This window comes from Mytilus californianus, unplaced genomic scaffold (genome assembly GCF_021869535.1).
Source record: "Mytilus californianus isolate M0D057914Y unplaced genomic scaffold, xbMytCali1.0.p SCAF_5, whole genome shotgun sequence".
NCBI lineage: Eukaryota > Metazoa > Mollusca > Bivalvia > Mytilida > Mytilidae > Mytilus > Mytilus californianus.
Window position 1 is genome coordinate 91,891,682 of NW_026262701.1, and position 17,244 is coordinate 91,908,925.

Sequence of the window (17,244 nt, forward strand, 5' to 3'; positions counted from 1 at the left end):
CAATTAATTCAAAATCTGGGTCGTTGGAATTCAAATGCACTGCAGAGATATATAAGAATTGAATCTATTCGCATGTAATATGTTGATGTTCAGTGGGAAAACACTAACTCATATTATAAGGTGATGTCAGGATGTGCCTGGTCACCATTCTGATTGTTTTTCATAATTAGTCATTATTTGATTAAATCATTAAAGGTATGAACATTGTTAGAAACTGGTATTGACTTTGAGGTCAGGATTTGCCTGCTCAAAATTCTACATGACTTTATATATATGTTGTAAATTTTTATACATCCATTATATTTTGCCAAAACAAGAAATAAGGTATTAAAAGACCTGTGAGTTATCAATATTTTATCATGTTCATATATTGATATGTTATATTTTATATATGTATTTCTAATCTGATACTACTGATGTTTTTTGTTTTGCAAACATTTTCTAGTTTATGGTTTTGAAATTAAAAGCTCATTGAATGGCTGGCGGCTCAAAAGTGTTACTATTATTGTTCATTGGCCTCATGTGAACATACATTCAAGGCTTATGAAGCCTAATTACAGATATTGTCTGCTAAGTGATTCTGTTATACAGACTGTTGAGGCCAGGATTTGCCTGCTCATTAACAAATAGTTACTTTTATAGTGTTATGTGTAGTACTTTTATAGTATATCTGAAGTACTTTTAGAGTTATATGTGTCAATTATATTGACTGAATCTTTAATATTTCATAACTCAAGACACACCTTGGATGGCGTGGGCTCATTCAGCTTTAAGTAAAACGTGTATTTCGCTTTGGCCTTTTTTGTACGCCACCTTTTTTGTAGGCTGGCTTTTTATCAGGGGAGTTAAATCAGGGGCATTTAAATGTAACCCTTTGTAAGATTATCTCCCCTGTTGTAAACAATTTTGATCGTCGTTTTTAATAAATGACATTTTGATTGGAATCTTTCTCCTTGTTACTAATTCGCCTCCAAAAAATCGAGCAAGGTGTGTCCTGACATAAGTGTTCATGCACTCAGATATTAAGTCATAGAGTGGTTTCTGTATTCGGTATCCTCAGCTTTGATATACATCTATTACGCTGATCACATTAGACATAAAATCTAATTTATATTATAAATTCATTTATGTCTATGTGGACAACTTCTATTTGAATTAAACAGTCAATTTGAACTGAGTGTAAATGGCATAATTATTTAATCTGTATTTTAACCAACCAATCAGATAACAGATATATTCTGAGGTAAATATTTTATCTGCGATAGAAAGATCGCAAATTTTCTCTGGACAATTTTTGATCCCACCCCCTACCCCAATAACTTGCCACCTTGTACATTTAAATATGATGTGAGTTTTGTGATTTTAATTTTCATGATTTTTGCCATTATGTTGTTAATGGCTTTTTATGATATGCTACTTTTTGTAAGTGGCCTTTTTATGATACGCCACCTTTTTGTAAGTGGCCTTTTATTGATACGCCACCTTTTGTAAGTGGTCTTTTTGTACGCCACCTTTTTTGTAGGCTGGCTTTTTATCAGGGGAGTTAAATCAGGGGCATTTAAATGTTACCCTTTGTAAGATTATCTCGCCTGTTGTTGTAAATAATTTTGATCGTCGTTTTTAATAAATGACATTTTGATTGGAATCTTTCTCCTTGTTACTAATTCGCCTCCAAAAAACCGAGCAAGGTGTGTCCTGACATAAGTGTTCATGCACTCAGATATTAAGTCATAGAGTGGTTTCTGTATTCGGTATCCTCAGCTTTGATATACATCTATTACGCTGATCACATTAGACATAAAGGAAATTATGATAGGAAACGCAAGCTCTGGCATATTGTATTAACTGGCTATGAGATAAAAACTTCATTTTCAAGCGCTGTTTGAATGTTACTACATAGAAATGGAAAGTTCACAACTGAAAAACAAAAATTATCTATTTTTTTAGTAAAGTTTTGTTCTCAATTAAACTACATAACAATTTTATTTCGCTTTTGATTTTTCTAACAACTAATATATGCTAACTTAATCACGCACGACGACCTAGAAAAAATAAATATATACGAACAAGATGTAATTACATCTCAAATAAAACAAATTTCATCAATTCAGCACAACAAATGGACTTTGTCACTGTTTAGTTTACATATGTATTAGTATGTCATTTCATATTTTCTTTTTTTTTTCTTTCTTTCTTTATAAAATAATTAATTACCAACATCTACGAAGGCCAACATCGGAACGTTATAAAAGACAATACAGTACACAATAAATATATCACGTGTACGTTTAAAATCCGAAAAACAACACCAAAATAAGTAAAAAATTAATACTAAATATGAAATAATCAAAATTAAATACAACGGGGACGGTATTGCTCACAGTTACAGCGATGGTCATTCATACGTTTGCAAAATTACTGTTTTGACTCGCCAGCTTACAGTCTATCAAAATGAGTGAAGTTGAACGTCTGGGCATCTCGTCAGACATCGTTTGTTCCAACAATCCTTGCAAGAGCCTACTGACATAGATCCTGGTTTTGAAGATAAATAAGCTCCCACTTGAAAGCCTATAAGGCTTATGGGTATATTCATGTAGTCTAGGGAAATTACCCTAGATAACCCAAAGTAAGTAACTAAAATTGAGGATAACGAACTACATTGTTCACACTAGCTTCAGGTCACAAAGTCATTCTGATTAATTGAAACTGGTTGTGTGAGAAGCCGCACACACACATCAACACATCATTCATTTAGTATTTTAGATTTGTGGTGAAGAAAAAACAATCAATTAACATAGTAACTTTATTATATATAAAAATAAAAACATTTGTGTCAAATAAATAATAAAATCGTAACAAACAAATTCAACATTCTCTCGTTAGAACCATGAGTTATGTTTAGTGCCAGGTGTAATCTTTGTTTTGTAACAGTATTGACAAATTATGGTTGAACGGACCGTAAAACTGAGATAAAAGTTTATGTGTCTTATTGTACATTGGCTCAAATGAAATCCCCCTGCTTTGTCTTGTGTTGGAAGGATTCTGATGCAACATCCGCTTCATAACATCCTCTGACACCGTTTCTAAAATACAAATCATAATGCATTTTAACAGAACGTGTTTTTATGGAGTGACAAGTTATCAAATAAGAAGAACATCTTAAAAAAATGGTATGCAATTTTATACAGCTTAACGCTTTTCTCACAGAGTCCCGCAAATTTGTATTAATAGAACAGGAGAGAAAACTTTCGACCCCACAGCTTTGTGTATGCCGTTGATAGTCAGATTTTGCAGAATCCTTGAAAAGTCTATTCTCTTCCCGTTGTCCGGCTTCGATTTTATTCAGATCTGCGGGTGGTAACATCTTTATAGCATGGTGATATTTGATGTGGACCGTCAACTTTCTATGGTGTCTAAATATTCGACGATAGATTGTTCTTAAACTTCTGTGAAAGACTTTTGGGTCAATGTACTTTCAAATTTCAATATTAAAACTGGGAGTCACAGACCTTGCTTTTTAGTTAAAAAAACATTGAAATTAACGAAATCAGTTTTTCATATGGGTTATACAGGGGAAACTTAATTTTTTTTTATTGGGGAGTCATTAAACGATAGAATTAGTTCAAAACCAGTGAGAGAATTGCTTTTCATAAATACAACCGAAATATTTTAAATAAGAATAGGGGGTCAAAAAAAAAGACCACAAATTTTCCTTTTAAATTCAATATAATTATCTGCCCTTGACTTAAAAGGATTTTTTCTGAAAATTAAATTTTAAATGACACTTAATTTTTTGATAGTTTAATCTATAACTTTCAAGTTTAAGATGTTTCTGTTGTATATGGAATGCTGCATTTGTACTAGTAAAAAAATTTAGACCAAATAAGTATTTTGGCAAAATGCCCAAAAGGGATCAGAAAATTACACTCGATCTACCTTAACGCAAAACAAATTAATATCATCACTGATGTGCACGCATGATTAATGTTTTGATTTTAATTTATTTTGCCTTTGCATGTACATTCATATACAAATGATCTGAGATTGCGGGATAAAAAATATATATGTATCAGTCTGATACTCACCCATATCTAAGAAATGGAAAATATCTTCAAGAACTTTCTTTGTATTTGATGCATAATCTTCCATCCGAACAAAATGCATTTGATCACGAGGAAAAACTTTCAGCCACTCTTCAATGAAGATGAAATAAGCACCAATTCGCAATCTTATCTGAAATTAAGTATATCAATATTGATTGACTGTTGTTTGTTGCTTCCTTGACGTCCAAGGTTGAAGCAATAAGAGGTGTTTATACCCTAAAACGCATACTAGGTATGATCCGAAAAACAATAGTAAAGCCCATAAAAACCTGAGAGGAAGCAATACATTATTTAGAAGATTGATTGATTGTTGGTTGCCTAATATATTTCATGCATTTTCAGGACGATCGCCTTCAAATGAAGTATTGTAAACATTAACATGTGTAATAATTATGAAGTATTAAGTATTGCAGCCCGTGTTTTATTGTTGTTGTTTTTAATATGTGTATGTCCTTTTATTTTGTGAAACGATTCCCGCAGGGGATCGTAGAGCTTATAAATAGTATAATCTCCAATAAAATACTGGATACATAAACCTTTCGAATCAGATAGAAAAAATAATTTATATGTATATGAACATCCCCCTTTTTCTGTCACTTTAATGGATGACTTATGAAATGAACACGTATTTGGTCAGTTTAAAGCAAAAAGAATGAACGTGACTTAGCACAATTGGCATGGGGCGCAGAAACTCGCTTCTAGCTTAAAAATGAGCACGTGTCATGTCAATGTAGTGGCCTTTCAATAAATTAAATCTTATAAAATGTCCATTAAATTTATGTTTAGTGTCAAAATATTAAATTGATATAGCATTTCAAACATATGATAAATATGAATTAAAAGTAGAAAATATTAATAATACAGCTGATTTGAGCTTCAAAATGGTTACTGGTTTTCAAAGTTTGTTTTCACTTTATGTTTGTTTCGTGTTATTATAAAAATATCAAAACACACACAACTTGTACACATAAAATCAGTTTAATGAATTATTGCAGCCCGTGGTTTATTTTAGTTTTTATACTCCCGGCGTATTGTGGTATACCGTTGTCCGTCCATCCGTCCGTCGTCAACTTGTCGGTCAATAATTCAAAAATGCTTTCACTAATTTTTATGAAACTTTGGCGAATGGTTTATATCTATTGACGTAAGCCACCCTTCGATTTTTATAAATTTAAGAATTTACGTTTCTAAGTAATGGGATTTTATTCATATTTTGGACAATAACTCAAAAACGCTTTGAGTAGTTTACATATAAAACCATTCATTGAACTGATTTTATATGTTCAAACTTTGGTGACTTGTTTATACCTATTGCAATAAGCTCCCTTTAGTTTTTCATAAATTTCTGACATGACATTGCTGAGTTCTGGAATTTATTCGTTGAAAAATCGTCGAAAACTGTCCATTTTTCACATTTTGGACGGTTAGAGAATTTTTTTCGTTCAAAAATCGAGGCCACAAAATTAGCTAAACTTGAGATTGCTTTAATAGTGCCAAATTATTCATGGTGACGGGCCTATTATGCGCTCATGGCGCAGCTCTTCGTCTTAACATGGTTAAATGACCCTTTTTCGGTCATTTTAATGGTTGACTTATGAAATGAACGCGTATTTGGTCAGTTTTAAGCGAAAAGAATGAAACGCTATGAAATTTTGTTACAGGACCACGTGGCAAATGTTTTAGCCAATAGTAAAGCAGTGATTGTACAAAATGAGGACATACCGTAAGTAGTGAATATTCTTACATGATTTTCTGTGTTCATTTAGTGTTTATTTCGACGTGTTAAAATATCAAAACACACACGAGCTGTACATATAAAATCAGTTTTCTTCCATTCCTTTTAATAGGTACTTAATTGTAGACGTTTTTCGTTTTTTGAACTCGTCATGGAACGAAAGGTGGTCGTTCTTATAACGTATTGAACCCTCTTACCGCACAAAGGATACATATGTCCAGTTTAGCATACACCGATAAGCACATTAATTTCTATCGTTAGACCACAACACCGAAAATTTCCAAACAAGCTACACACATATTGTAACAAAATCGAATTCAACTTATCACCTATGAATTCAACGCCTATATTTTGGTGCAGTTCGTAATGCTCAATCTTTTTCTTTCTGTGTAGTGTTTTGTGAACTGTTGATTTTCTTTTCGTTTTTATTTTTTTTTGGGGGGCAAAAATGTATGTTGGTTCATACATGCGGCCAGTAGCTTAAAAAATAAAACCTATCAAAATTTGGACAACAATTTAGTCAACATCTAGAGTTTCATCATAAGAGTGCACGATTATGGTGACATCGTTACTGATTAAATACATCTGATCTTCCCAGTAAGGCATAGATCACTCACCTGCTGATAAATCACCCATCAGATACATGCACAATCAGCTATCGATACGACACCTTAGATAGTAAATTTGATTTGCCTACCTTTGTACAGAAGCTTAAGTTTTCAGAGACAATTTGGAATATGGGATTGCTAATAATAAACTTTAATCTCATTAAATTTTTTTTGTCAGTATTAGTTTGAATAAATATTTTCAAACGGTAAGTATTTTTCACTGGCTTTGTATTATTAATTTAGTTTAGATATTGTGTAAATGAAAGACAGAAATATAAATTTGTTCTATTACTAGACAAATATATAATGCCTCCCCTGAGTGCCTCCCCTGCCATTTGCTTGGATGATGGTCTGGATGTGGTACAGAATGTGCAAAGTAAGAAGATAAAAATATAATACTGGGGTGCTTAAATATTTAGGTGTGTGATCTAGAGCCATCTCGATCTTGTTGGTTTTTATATTTGTCAAATATTTTTACATATTTTTTCATCAAATTATAATTAAAATTCCTAAACTTATAAACATGAAATTGTATAATGGCCCTTCTTGCTTCGCGCCTATTAATCTTTTTAAATAAAAATTAAGTAAATGAAAAATCTTTATCATTTTAAATAGTTAAATTGTTGAACGTAACAATTACCATAAGCAAGGCGATTTTTTTATTTTCCAAGTAAAAATATACAAGAGTTATTCCTCTTCATACTGATTAAACTGTGCTATACATAAACATGATACGTAAAATCAACTTGCCAAAATAAATCAATTGACTCTCCCATAATTCATATATATATATATATACATACCTTCGATTTTCTGGCTAAATTGAAGTCCTGGAAACACTCTCGTGGTGATTTGAATTTCAAACAGGATTTGTAAAGCTTAACTACATGTTTAACTTTTTTATGGAAGTCATGTGCTGTGTTTGCACCATTTATGAACAAATAGTCGGAATATAATCTACAAAAATAAGCATATAAAACAAGTTGTATACAATGGGTATCAATTTTTTTCTTCAAAACACAACAGTTTAATTCTGAGCATTCTGCTCGTTAGCATTGATCTAATGTGTTACAGCGACACTTGTACGAGATTCTAAGACCCAAAAAGTCTCGACGAAAATTTGGTATGTGAATCGTTAAATGTACAAAATAGACACATCTGCATGACACCTCTTCTCTTTTCTGTCCAACAATTCAACAATTATTTAGTGTCGGCATACAAATAAAGATAGGAATAATACAGATAGAAGCACATTTCATTTATTTGAATAAAATTACTAATGATTTTTTGGTTATTGGGTTGCTGTCTCATTGGTATATTACGTACATCTCCCGGCTTTAATTAACAAAACCAAAATAGTGATAGTTTTAATAGGGAACAAAAACAAATTTATGAACTGAATGTGACCAATATAGCTGCAGTCCTTTTGCACAAATTGCTACCTTTGAGAGACTAGTATGTCATTTGCGTCAAATCTTATTTTTCAAAGGTATTAATTGCGCCAGAATTCGGAAGTCATTTGCGCCAATCTATCTGTATGAATGATTCCCAATTAACTTATGTTCAACTATAACATATATATTAATTCCGTAACAAAATATGACAACTTGAATACAATAAACTATGGAATAAACAGGACTTTTATCGCCATAAGAAGAGTGGGGAAATATTTTCTTCTTTGGCCATGGCGTTTATTTTCGACTTGTGAGTTTGAAGACCCTTTGGTATCTTTCGCCTCTCTTTTAAATTGTGCAATGCTAAGGCAGCTATCGGAAGTAGACATAATCCAGAAAAAGTTTTATCGGGGTTTCAAAAAGCTTTATATATCAGCTTTCAAGCAAGTCAAACTATAGGTTCTAAAAATGTGTGGATACTCATTATTTTAATAAAAAAAAGATTTTATATACGAATAAGCGCAAAACTATATGTATAAATTGCTTACCTTTGAACTGGATCTCTCATCATAATAATCAGTTTCATGCATGGATTTAACTGATGCACAAAATCCTGTGTGTAATATTCTGGGCCCACAGAAAAACTATTAATGTAAGAATAAACATCGTTGTCCCAAATTGTAGATGGACTAAAGTCAGCTGAAAAAGAACATCATAATCATTGAATCTCGTCATAATTCACTTCTGGTTTGGATTTCCTCTCAATAAATCTAGGACTTAAGTTAAAGGTTTTTATTCTTATATATATTATCTTCTCAAACTTTGACCTAAACGTAAGTGTTTTTATAACACGTCAAACTGTTTTGACGTTAAAGAAATAAGAACCTTATGGTTTTTCAGAATGTGGTCTTTCTATGTTTTACCTTTTTTTCCATTCTCGTTTTGCCCTTTCTCGTATATTTGTCATCATACGCTTCTTCCTGATTTTTTAGTTTGAAAACACTTCTCGCACGTTCCCGAAATCAGATCTCACATATTAAACATAATGGTAATGATAGGCTCTCAGAAATACATTCCTATAATATAGCTTGTTTGCGAAACATTGCATATTAGTACTTGGAGAATAACGTCATAAAGGGTCATGCGATAAGAAAAGATCTAACACTTGTGTTTGTTTTTGTTTGAAAATTGTGCACACAGTTTTGATATGCACTTTCTATGTCTGAAATAACAATGTTTATATTGGTTATTTTAAGTAAAGACCTAAAATTTCACATTTCAAAACTTCTCCGAATGAATGAAAAGATATGATTTTGTCATTTATTCTAGACATTCTTTCAATACACAATCGATCGCAAAGAAAAAAATATAGGGTTCCATTAATCCATGTAGTTTTTAGTGACAAGGAAAAACTTCTTATCTAATCGTAGAAATTTGCGCTCAAAACAACGCAGACATCTGCACTCTTCACATTTGCGCTTTGAAGTTTTGTTCCCCCTTTAGAAATCTTTTCAAAATCAAAGAACCTTTTGTGTTATGTATCTGTATCTGTATACACAAAACTATGGTTAACCTGTTATTTAAGTGTTTGGTATTCACTGAGACTATTACACCAAAACAGTGTGTGTATAGTGTTAGAAACTATAGTAAGGGGGAAACAGTGTATCTGCTATCAGACAGTGAAATCATGAGTGTGTCGTGAAGGTGTACAAACAAGAAATGCAAAAATCAAAGAAAAAATGAAACAAGAACAACTACCATTCAAAGCCAAAAAAATATCGTAACTATGCACACAGTGGCAGTAAAGTTGTGCTATATCACATAGAGTAAATACAAATGCCAAAGAAAGGATTATGAGGATCTACTTCAAGTAAAATTGAGAATGGAAATGGGGAATGTGTCAAAGAGACAACAACCCGACCAAAGAACAGAAAACAGCCCAAGGCCACCAATGGGTCTTCAAAGACCACCTAAGATAATATGAAGCGGAATGAACTGGATAAAAAAAAACTCTGAGCATTTACAGAGTCAGACAAATTTTCTTCATGAAAACTGATAGAAGCGAAAATGTCTTGTAATTTGATCATGAATAGCACATTTTCATTTTCTAAATTTCCAGAAATGTCATTTGAGTTAAAACACAAACGTCTTTGGGTGTCCTAATCATATTCTTGTATTATATCAATCAATCAAATCCCGATTACTTGACAAATGTGTCCATTATACTTCCCTTATGAACTTTTGATAGTCAAGCAGCAGCAGAACCGACTGACTGATAGTTTATACTGATTTCCGTGTGAATGACACACGTTTCTGAATTAGTTGCATCGTGTACGCTCAATAGCAATATTTTGGGAAGCAGTAGATACAATCTACGTTCAAATACAAAACGTACCATGCAACATACTGTAACAATTGTTTATCTATATCAACACAAACCTACCTGATATTGCATGAGAGTGGCCATCAGAAGTCTCGAGTGTGGCAGCTAACTCATCAAACATTTGTGTGTAGAGATGAAGGCCAAAAGGCTTGTCTGGTGAATATTTTTCTATAGAAGTATGAAAAATGATAAATCAAGTATATTCTGGAATACATATTACAATACACTGAATTAACGATTATATTAGTATTTTTTAGTATGTGAAAGTTATACAGTTGTAAAATGATAAGGGGTTTTACTGTAACCTCTAATTTTATATTACTTTCTTCATGTAACGTTGTCATTCAACAGATCGAATGGAAAAGGGGTTTAGTTCTCAAAAACCTTGTTTCACTCCGCAACATTTCCATGTGTTATGTTCCGAGTCTGAAACCACGTATGTCCTCCATTATTTAAAGAAGTTAGAAGTGTTGATGGTAGACAATTGACAGTCTGATGACTTTGAGTATTTTCTATCGTTGGTTTTCGGTCTTATTAATGATGTTTACTTCATATCTCCATTTATAGTTTATACATAATATGTACATTTCTTTAAGAGGTTTTCCCACTTAGCCACAAAAATGTAATGTAATTTATATAACTAACGGTTGTAGTTTGCTACTGTGTATCATACTTATTTTCGTTCATTATTTTGTACATAAATCAGGCCGTTGGTTTTCTCCTTTGAATTGTTTTACATTTTGTCATGACGGGGTCTTATATAACTTGCTATGCAATTTGAGTTTTGCTCATTGTTGAAGGTCGTACGGGAATCTGTAGATGCTAACATCTACGTCATTTGGTCTCTGGTTGATCCTTTTCTCATTGGCAATTATATCAAAAATCCTCATTTTATATAGTGTGTTATAAGAAATTAGTCACTTTATTTGTCCTTTTAAACAATTATGGGGAGATTACGCACACGGCTCCGTACTAAATGAAATAATTTATTTGGTACTTGTGAATCAAACCATTTAGAATAAGGCCATGCCAATAATTTACAGGATAAACTTATGAAAGGACTTTCCTTATACACATTAAACTATCCATTCATGTTATGTCATACATAGTTCACAGTTCAAACAATTATTCCTTACACCTATCGATTTCCTAAATTATAGAATTATCAATCAAATAATGATCTGTTGATTTTATTATCATTTAGTGTGTGGTCGCTTCAAGTGTCAATAACTTGCACAAATAAAAAAAGAAATTTTCCGTTTGACAATTGCAAGTTCGTCGTATTTTTTATTGGCTATCATTTATTTAATAATTTGATGGATCCGCCTCGATGGTCTAGTGATAGCGTGGTCGAGCCCAGGAGCCCGTGGATTCCATTCCCGGTCGGATCCAATCAAGGACTAAAATATTATTTCTGCAGCTTCTCCGCTAAACACATGGCATTAAGGTGTAAGCGCAAAGACTGGTCGACCAGGTATTAGAACAATGTGTTCGGTAGGGTGACATGTTTTACTGTAGTCTGCTATATTGTGCACTAGCTCGCTAACAATACGGCTCAGCGTGTTGTTCTAATACAAAACAGGGTCCATACTCATATCACATTCACAAGTTTTAGTCCTGATACAATGAAATATTTTTCACTGGACACTGAACACCAGTCCATTTGTTATTTATAAACCTGATTTGAGTGTAAGTGATTTTAAGTGTAATCCATAATAGGCATATAAAATGAAAACAACACCTACTTTATGCTTATAGTGGATTACACTAAAAAAATCAGGTTTATTTTTAGTCTTAGATAAATTATTTTTTTATTAGTTGTTATTGGCTTTGAACTTGCTGTCAGTAACTGAAAGTACTCTCAGATCTGTACTAGTGTCTTTTTTGTTGTAGGGATGTATAAATACCAGGCATGGGGCGAATTACATTGCAATGTAATGCATTATATTACAATTACTTTGACCAAACCATGCATTATATTACAATTACAATTACATGCATTTATCAAAGTAATGCATTATATTACAATTACTTTTGCAAAGTAATGCCTTGAATTACACATTACATTTGAAAATTTTATTAAGTGAATAGAAAAATTGAACATTTTGAAAAACAACTAGAAGTCACAAAAGATTCTAGCATATGCAGAAACTGTTCCATGAATTGAATATAAGTATACATTTAAAAAGTCTATTTAATTCGACTTTTACAATTTTAATTATTTTAACTTAATGTTAACTTAACTTTTATAAATATACTTTTTGTTGTTTTTTTTTTTTTTTTTATTTTAAACGAAATATTTAATTACTGTGAATTACTCCCCTAATTATAAAATAAACATAGACCTTAATTAATGAACAATTGTTTAGATGGTGAAAATATTGATTGTAAAACAAACTAATTAGTGTTTTATAACAAAGTTTAATTATCTTTTATTTAAGCAAGACAAGATATTCTTTGATCTTATGACAACAATACAGTTATGCTTTTCAAATATCAATCTCTTTATGCAGGAAAATGTATGAAATAAGATGAAACAAAGAATGTATTCTAATGATTAACATATTCTTAGTTAATCAAGAAATCTTAAATTTGGTTTAGTTAAAACTCCAACAACATGTTAAAGATGTAGTATGTGAAAAGAGTAATGACATGTAATGCATGAAATTACACAACTTTTTGCTAAAGTAATGCATTATATTACAATTACATGTAATGCACAAATTGCTGCATTACACATTACATGCAATTACTTGGAAAAATGTAACGCATTACCATGCATTACAATTACAAATTTGCATTACCCCATGCCTGATAAATACCCTGCCACGTTCGGTCTGTGTTTTTGTTACTTGTTTTTTCTGATTGTATCGATCTGATGAGTTAGGCTCTTTTCAACTCATTTCTATAGTTTGTTCATATGTTGTATGTCACAACACTTACACATGTTAGGGGGAGGGGCACCCGCTAACATGTTTAACCCCGCCACATTCTGTATGTGTCTGTCTCAAGTCAGGAGCCTGTAATTCAGAGGTTGTCGTTTGTTGTTGTATATCATATTTGTATTTCGATCAGTGTTTTTTAAATAAATCAGGCCGTTTGTTTTTTCGTTTGAATTGTTTTACATTTGTCATTTCGGGGCCTTTTATAGCTGACTATGCTGTATGGGTTTTTCTTATTGTTGAAGGCCGTACGGTGACCTATAGTTGTTAACTTCAATGTCATTTGGTGTCTGGTGGAGAGTTGTTTCATTACCAATTATACCACATCTTCTTATTCTTATATTATAAATAACAAATAGATTGGTGTTCAGTGTTTGAAGCGCTTTTCTGGATTTACCTCCATCAGGAATGTTCAAAGCCGAATATTTGAAAGCCAAAGACGTTTAAGAACCGAGACAGTTAAAAGACTATATGACGAAAAAGGATCGACCTAAAAAAAATAAACTGCATGTTAAACGTTTCATACCACTCCTAACAACCAGTTACATGCATGCATGCTTATAATATTATATTATATATATACTCATATTGTATTATGGCGCAGACTTCATCAGTATGATTTACTTGTGTCTCATTCATTTTGCTTAGATTAAGCAAATAAAATAGATTTATACTAAACCAGTGAAGTTTTGGGTGGGGACAATTTTTATCTAAAAAATGAAAATCTAGCGTTTTGGTACGTTTGCTTTAGGTGATGATGATTCTCAAAATGAAGATTACTTTTTTTTTCCAATTTTGAGTAAATAGGTTTTTTGAGGGGTTATTTTAAATTACTTGTTAAATCCATAATATATATATGACCATCTTTTTTTAGCAGAGCTTTCAATTATATACATATTTTTGTAATTAATATAATTTTCATATGTCAAATCAATGTTATTACGATATATTAAGTTTTTGGTTGCATGTGTTTTGATATAAGTATAAAAGTTTACAATGTTTTACTAGTCAATTGTTGATGAGGATATTTGTTTTATTTGTACTTTTTATTTGTCAATCAACCCGATGCGATTCTTCCAACATCAACAGTATAGTTTAATGATACAATACCTAATCGGAGTGTTGAATTTCGACGAAAAAGAGGCATAAATCGATATCTTGATAACCAATGAAGTTCCTTCATTTTAGATGGTATAAATTCTGGATGATGTTTCATTCGTTCGAATAAATCTGTTGTTCCACATTTTGGAAAGCCTATTACCAAAAAATAAGGCAGACAACGTAATGATCCCTCTCTCTGATAACAAGGACTCTTGTACTGACTAGTCCATAAATTCTGTGATTTCTGAGATTAAAAATAACAAAAAGTATGAACGATGCAGTAATGGTAGTCTAGATGCAAACCTTTGTGTTTATCTGAACAATCATTGAAAATTTACAACTTCAAACTTAAACAAATTCTCTAAGCTTCTCTTCGGTATTCCAATTAAATGGCAAAAATATATTATCCTTTCTTTTGAAAATTTAAACAAAAACACTTTTGATTATAAATATTATCAATGTTTCAGAATAAAAAAGAAACATATATATTCAATTATTCAAATATAGATATCCCTTATGATAATTGATAATGTCATTTCATGACACTAATAGAATTGTGTAGTCATGTACGTTTGATGTATTTAGTAATAGTACGTTTATTTGTCTGTTTGGTCTAAATACTTAGTAACACTCAACAATAATACCCATACTTAGATTAGGTGCATTGATACGAGTATGTCACAAATCATTCAGTATCTATACATTGTAGGTCTTGTGGATATAATTTTGTTTTCAGACATAGACATTATATACAAATTTGACTAATTGATGTACTAACAATACATGTATAGTACATCTCCACTTTAGAAATTAATTTATATTTAGAAAGAGATCAGAGGCTTTGTAAGAAAAGTAATCTTAATATTAGTTGTCCAAAAGAGAGAGATATTTTTTAAAGAGATAAGCAATATTTGCAATAACTTTTCAGATCTCTCAAATGAGGGTTATTTACTAATGAAAATGTGTCTATCAGAAAGTATTAGGGAATTGTATTATTAAATGTCTAACGTGACGGTACCCAAATTGCACCTATTTTGGAAGTTTTTTCACCTACGTTTATTTGTGATCCAGACAAGTTTCCATTCTGTGTTTATGTTGTAGATGTATCCTTTTTTTCTATATAGTCACATCAGTTTAATTTTAAATCCATATTGAATCTTAGAAAAATTGATTTGAACCGACATCCAAACGATCCATGGTTCTGTAACGAGGAGTACCCAAATTGCTTGCATGCTTAAATTCACATCCTTAAAAATCGAATAATGTTTTGTTTTATTTCTTCAAATATTTAGAACAATTTGACATTAGTCCATGCTTAGTATTCATTTTTTAAGAAATGGATGCTTGTAACATATTTTGTTTACTCATTTTTAAAAGATGACTTTTTGTGGATGTCGCATGGCGACGTTTCCGTAGATTTTACTTTGATATATACTGTGAAGGTTTTGTGTATATTTAAATATATTTACCTATGTTGAAAGAGGTGTATACTGTCAAATCATTAAAATACAAATTGTTTAGTCTCAAAGAAAACTTGTAAGATTTCCTCTGCTATTTTTGCTGAATAGGTGCAATTTGGTTACTGTGACGTTAGATGTTAGACGAAATGTAAAATGATATCCTTAATAACGACGATTATTGTTACGATTTTATGGTTCTGGTTTTGCCTGGAATAAAATGTACATGATTTATATTAGATGAAGAAATGTAGGTTTGTAACTAAATGAACATTTAATATTTCATTTCAATATAAAACAAAATATTTTACACACTTATAGTGTATTGTCTTGTGTGTATAAATGTCATGCTGCCCATAATAGAAACAATAAATATTCTTATTCTAATAGAAATATTATTCATATAATATATGATACAATTCATGTTTATATTTTCTGTCACAATTATATTTGAAGAAAGAAAGGGAGGAAGCTATATTTGTCGATATACTGTCAAAAAGTTCAGTTTTAGTGTCAAATCTACTTTTATTTGGTGAGAATTTTATTGTTTCTTAACTTTGATACTAATTGAATTCGTCAAGTATAATTGTCCTTAGGCTGTATGTATTGTCAAATGTGATGTTGACATATGTATATATATATATAGTATTCTTTCTTATTCTTTTTGGTAACTTTTACATAAAATTAACATTTGCCATGTCAAGCATTGTTCTTTACTGTTATTTAACTTACTATATATATTGATTCATAATTGATACATCCATTGGCAAATATATATTGAATAATTTCAGAAATCAGCAATAGTTCCCGTTACTAAGAGAATACTATACCACAAGTCATAATACATATTAATGTACAAGTCAAAAATGGATTGGCACCGAAATAATTACCAAATCTAATTGTGCCTGCAAATATAGCGTTATTAATAAGTCAAATACCGAATTATACAAATCATTTTTTTTTCTTTTAGAGGACCATCGGTGTAGAATTCACTATCCTGTGAAATTAAAAATCCAAAACTTTACAATATGCATTCAAATAGGTCATTATTATATCTTTAACATAGTGTTATCAGTATATATGCCCATAGAACGCCAAAACTGTCTTAGGTAGTGGATATCTGTAATATTATTTAGTTTTTCTGTTCTTTATATTATGTATTTTATCATATTATAGTATATTATATTATATTAAGTGGTTTCTTTGTTATATTAATATGTAGTTTCACATCCAATCTTTTATGATAATATTCAATACAAAGCACAAACATGTCGGCATTCACCTCAAAAGCTAACCAAACCTTCAAACAGACTTATTAAGAAGGGATATAGTTACGATATTGTTGTCAGGTCAGTTAAAGATGGCATATTTTGGTATTAATATTGATTCACTCATAGGGTCTTTGCATCGGAAATAAACACATTTATTCTAAAACCAGTTGTTGGCATGATACAGGTTATGTTCTTCTCATATATTTAATGATGGTATGATACTAAACCCCTAACGAGAGGGAGTGTGCTT

General features: G+C 31.2%; 1 protein-coding gene across 1 annotated transcript; it reads right to left on the reverse strand.

The window, feature by feature from the left end:
• Nucleotides 1–2,789: 2,789 nt before the first annotated feature.
• LOC127702438 (carbohydrate sulfotransferase 15-like) lies at nucleotides 2,790–14,511 on the reverse strand. The gene is made up of 6 exons (XM_052206637.1): nucleotides 14,276–14,511; nucleotides 10,284–10,391; nucleotides 8,389–8,539; nucleotides 7,250–7,403; nucleotides 4,086–4,233; nucleotides 2,790–3,083 (listed from the first exon to the last, which is right to left on the reverse strand). Exons 1-6 carry the CDS (start codon nucleotides 14,379–14,381, stop codon nucleotides 2,899–2,901), a joined length of 852 nt encoding a protein of 283 aa, XP_052062597.1. The 5' UTR covers nucleotides 14,382–14,511; the 3' UTR covers nucleotides 2,790–2,898.
• Nucleotides 14,512–17,244: the final 2,733 nt, after the last annotated feature.

Excerpts from the sequence above, each read along its gene's own strand:
- LOC127702438 (XM_052206637.1), bottom strand. The coding sequence starts at position 14,381 with ATGAAACATCATCCAGAATTTATACCATCTAAAATGAAGGAACTTCAT. Across the intron at positions 10,392-14,275 it reads AAATTCAACACTCCGATTAG|AAAAATATTCACCAGACAAG; the intron begins GTATTGTATCAT and ends ATACTTCTATAG. Across the intron at positions 3,084-4,085 it reads TTTCCATTTCTTAGATATGG|AAACGGTGTCAGAGGATGTT; the intron begins GTGAGTATCAGA and ends TTTGTATTTTAG.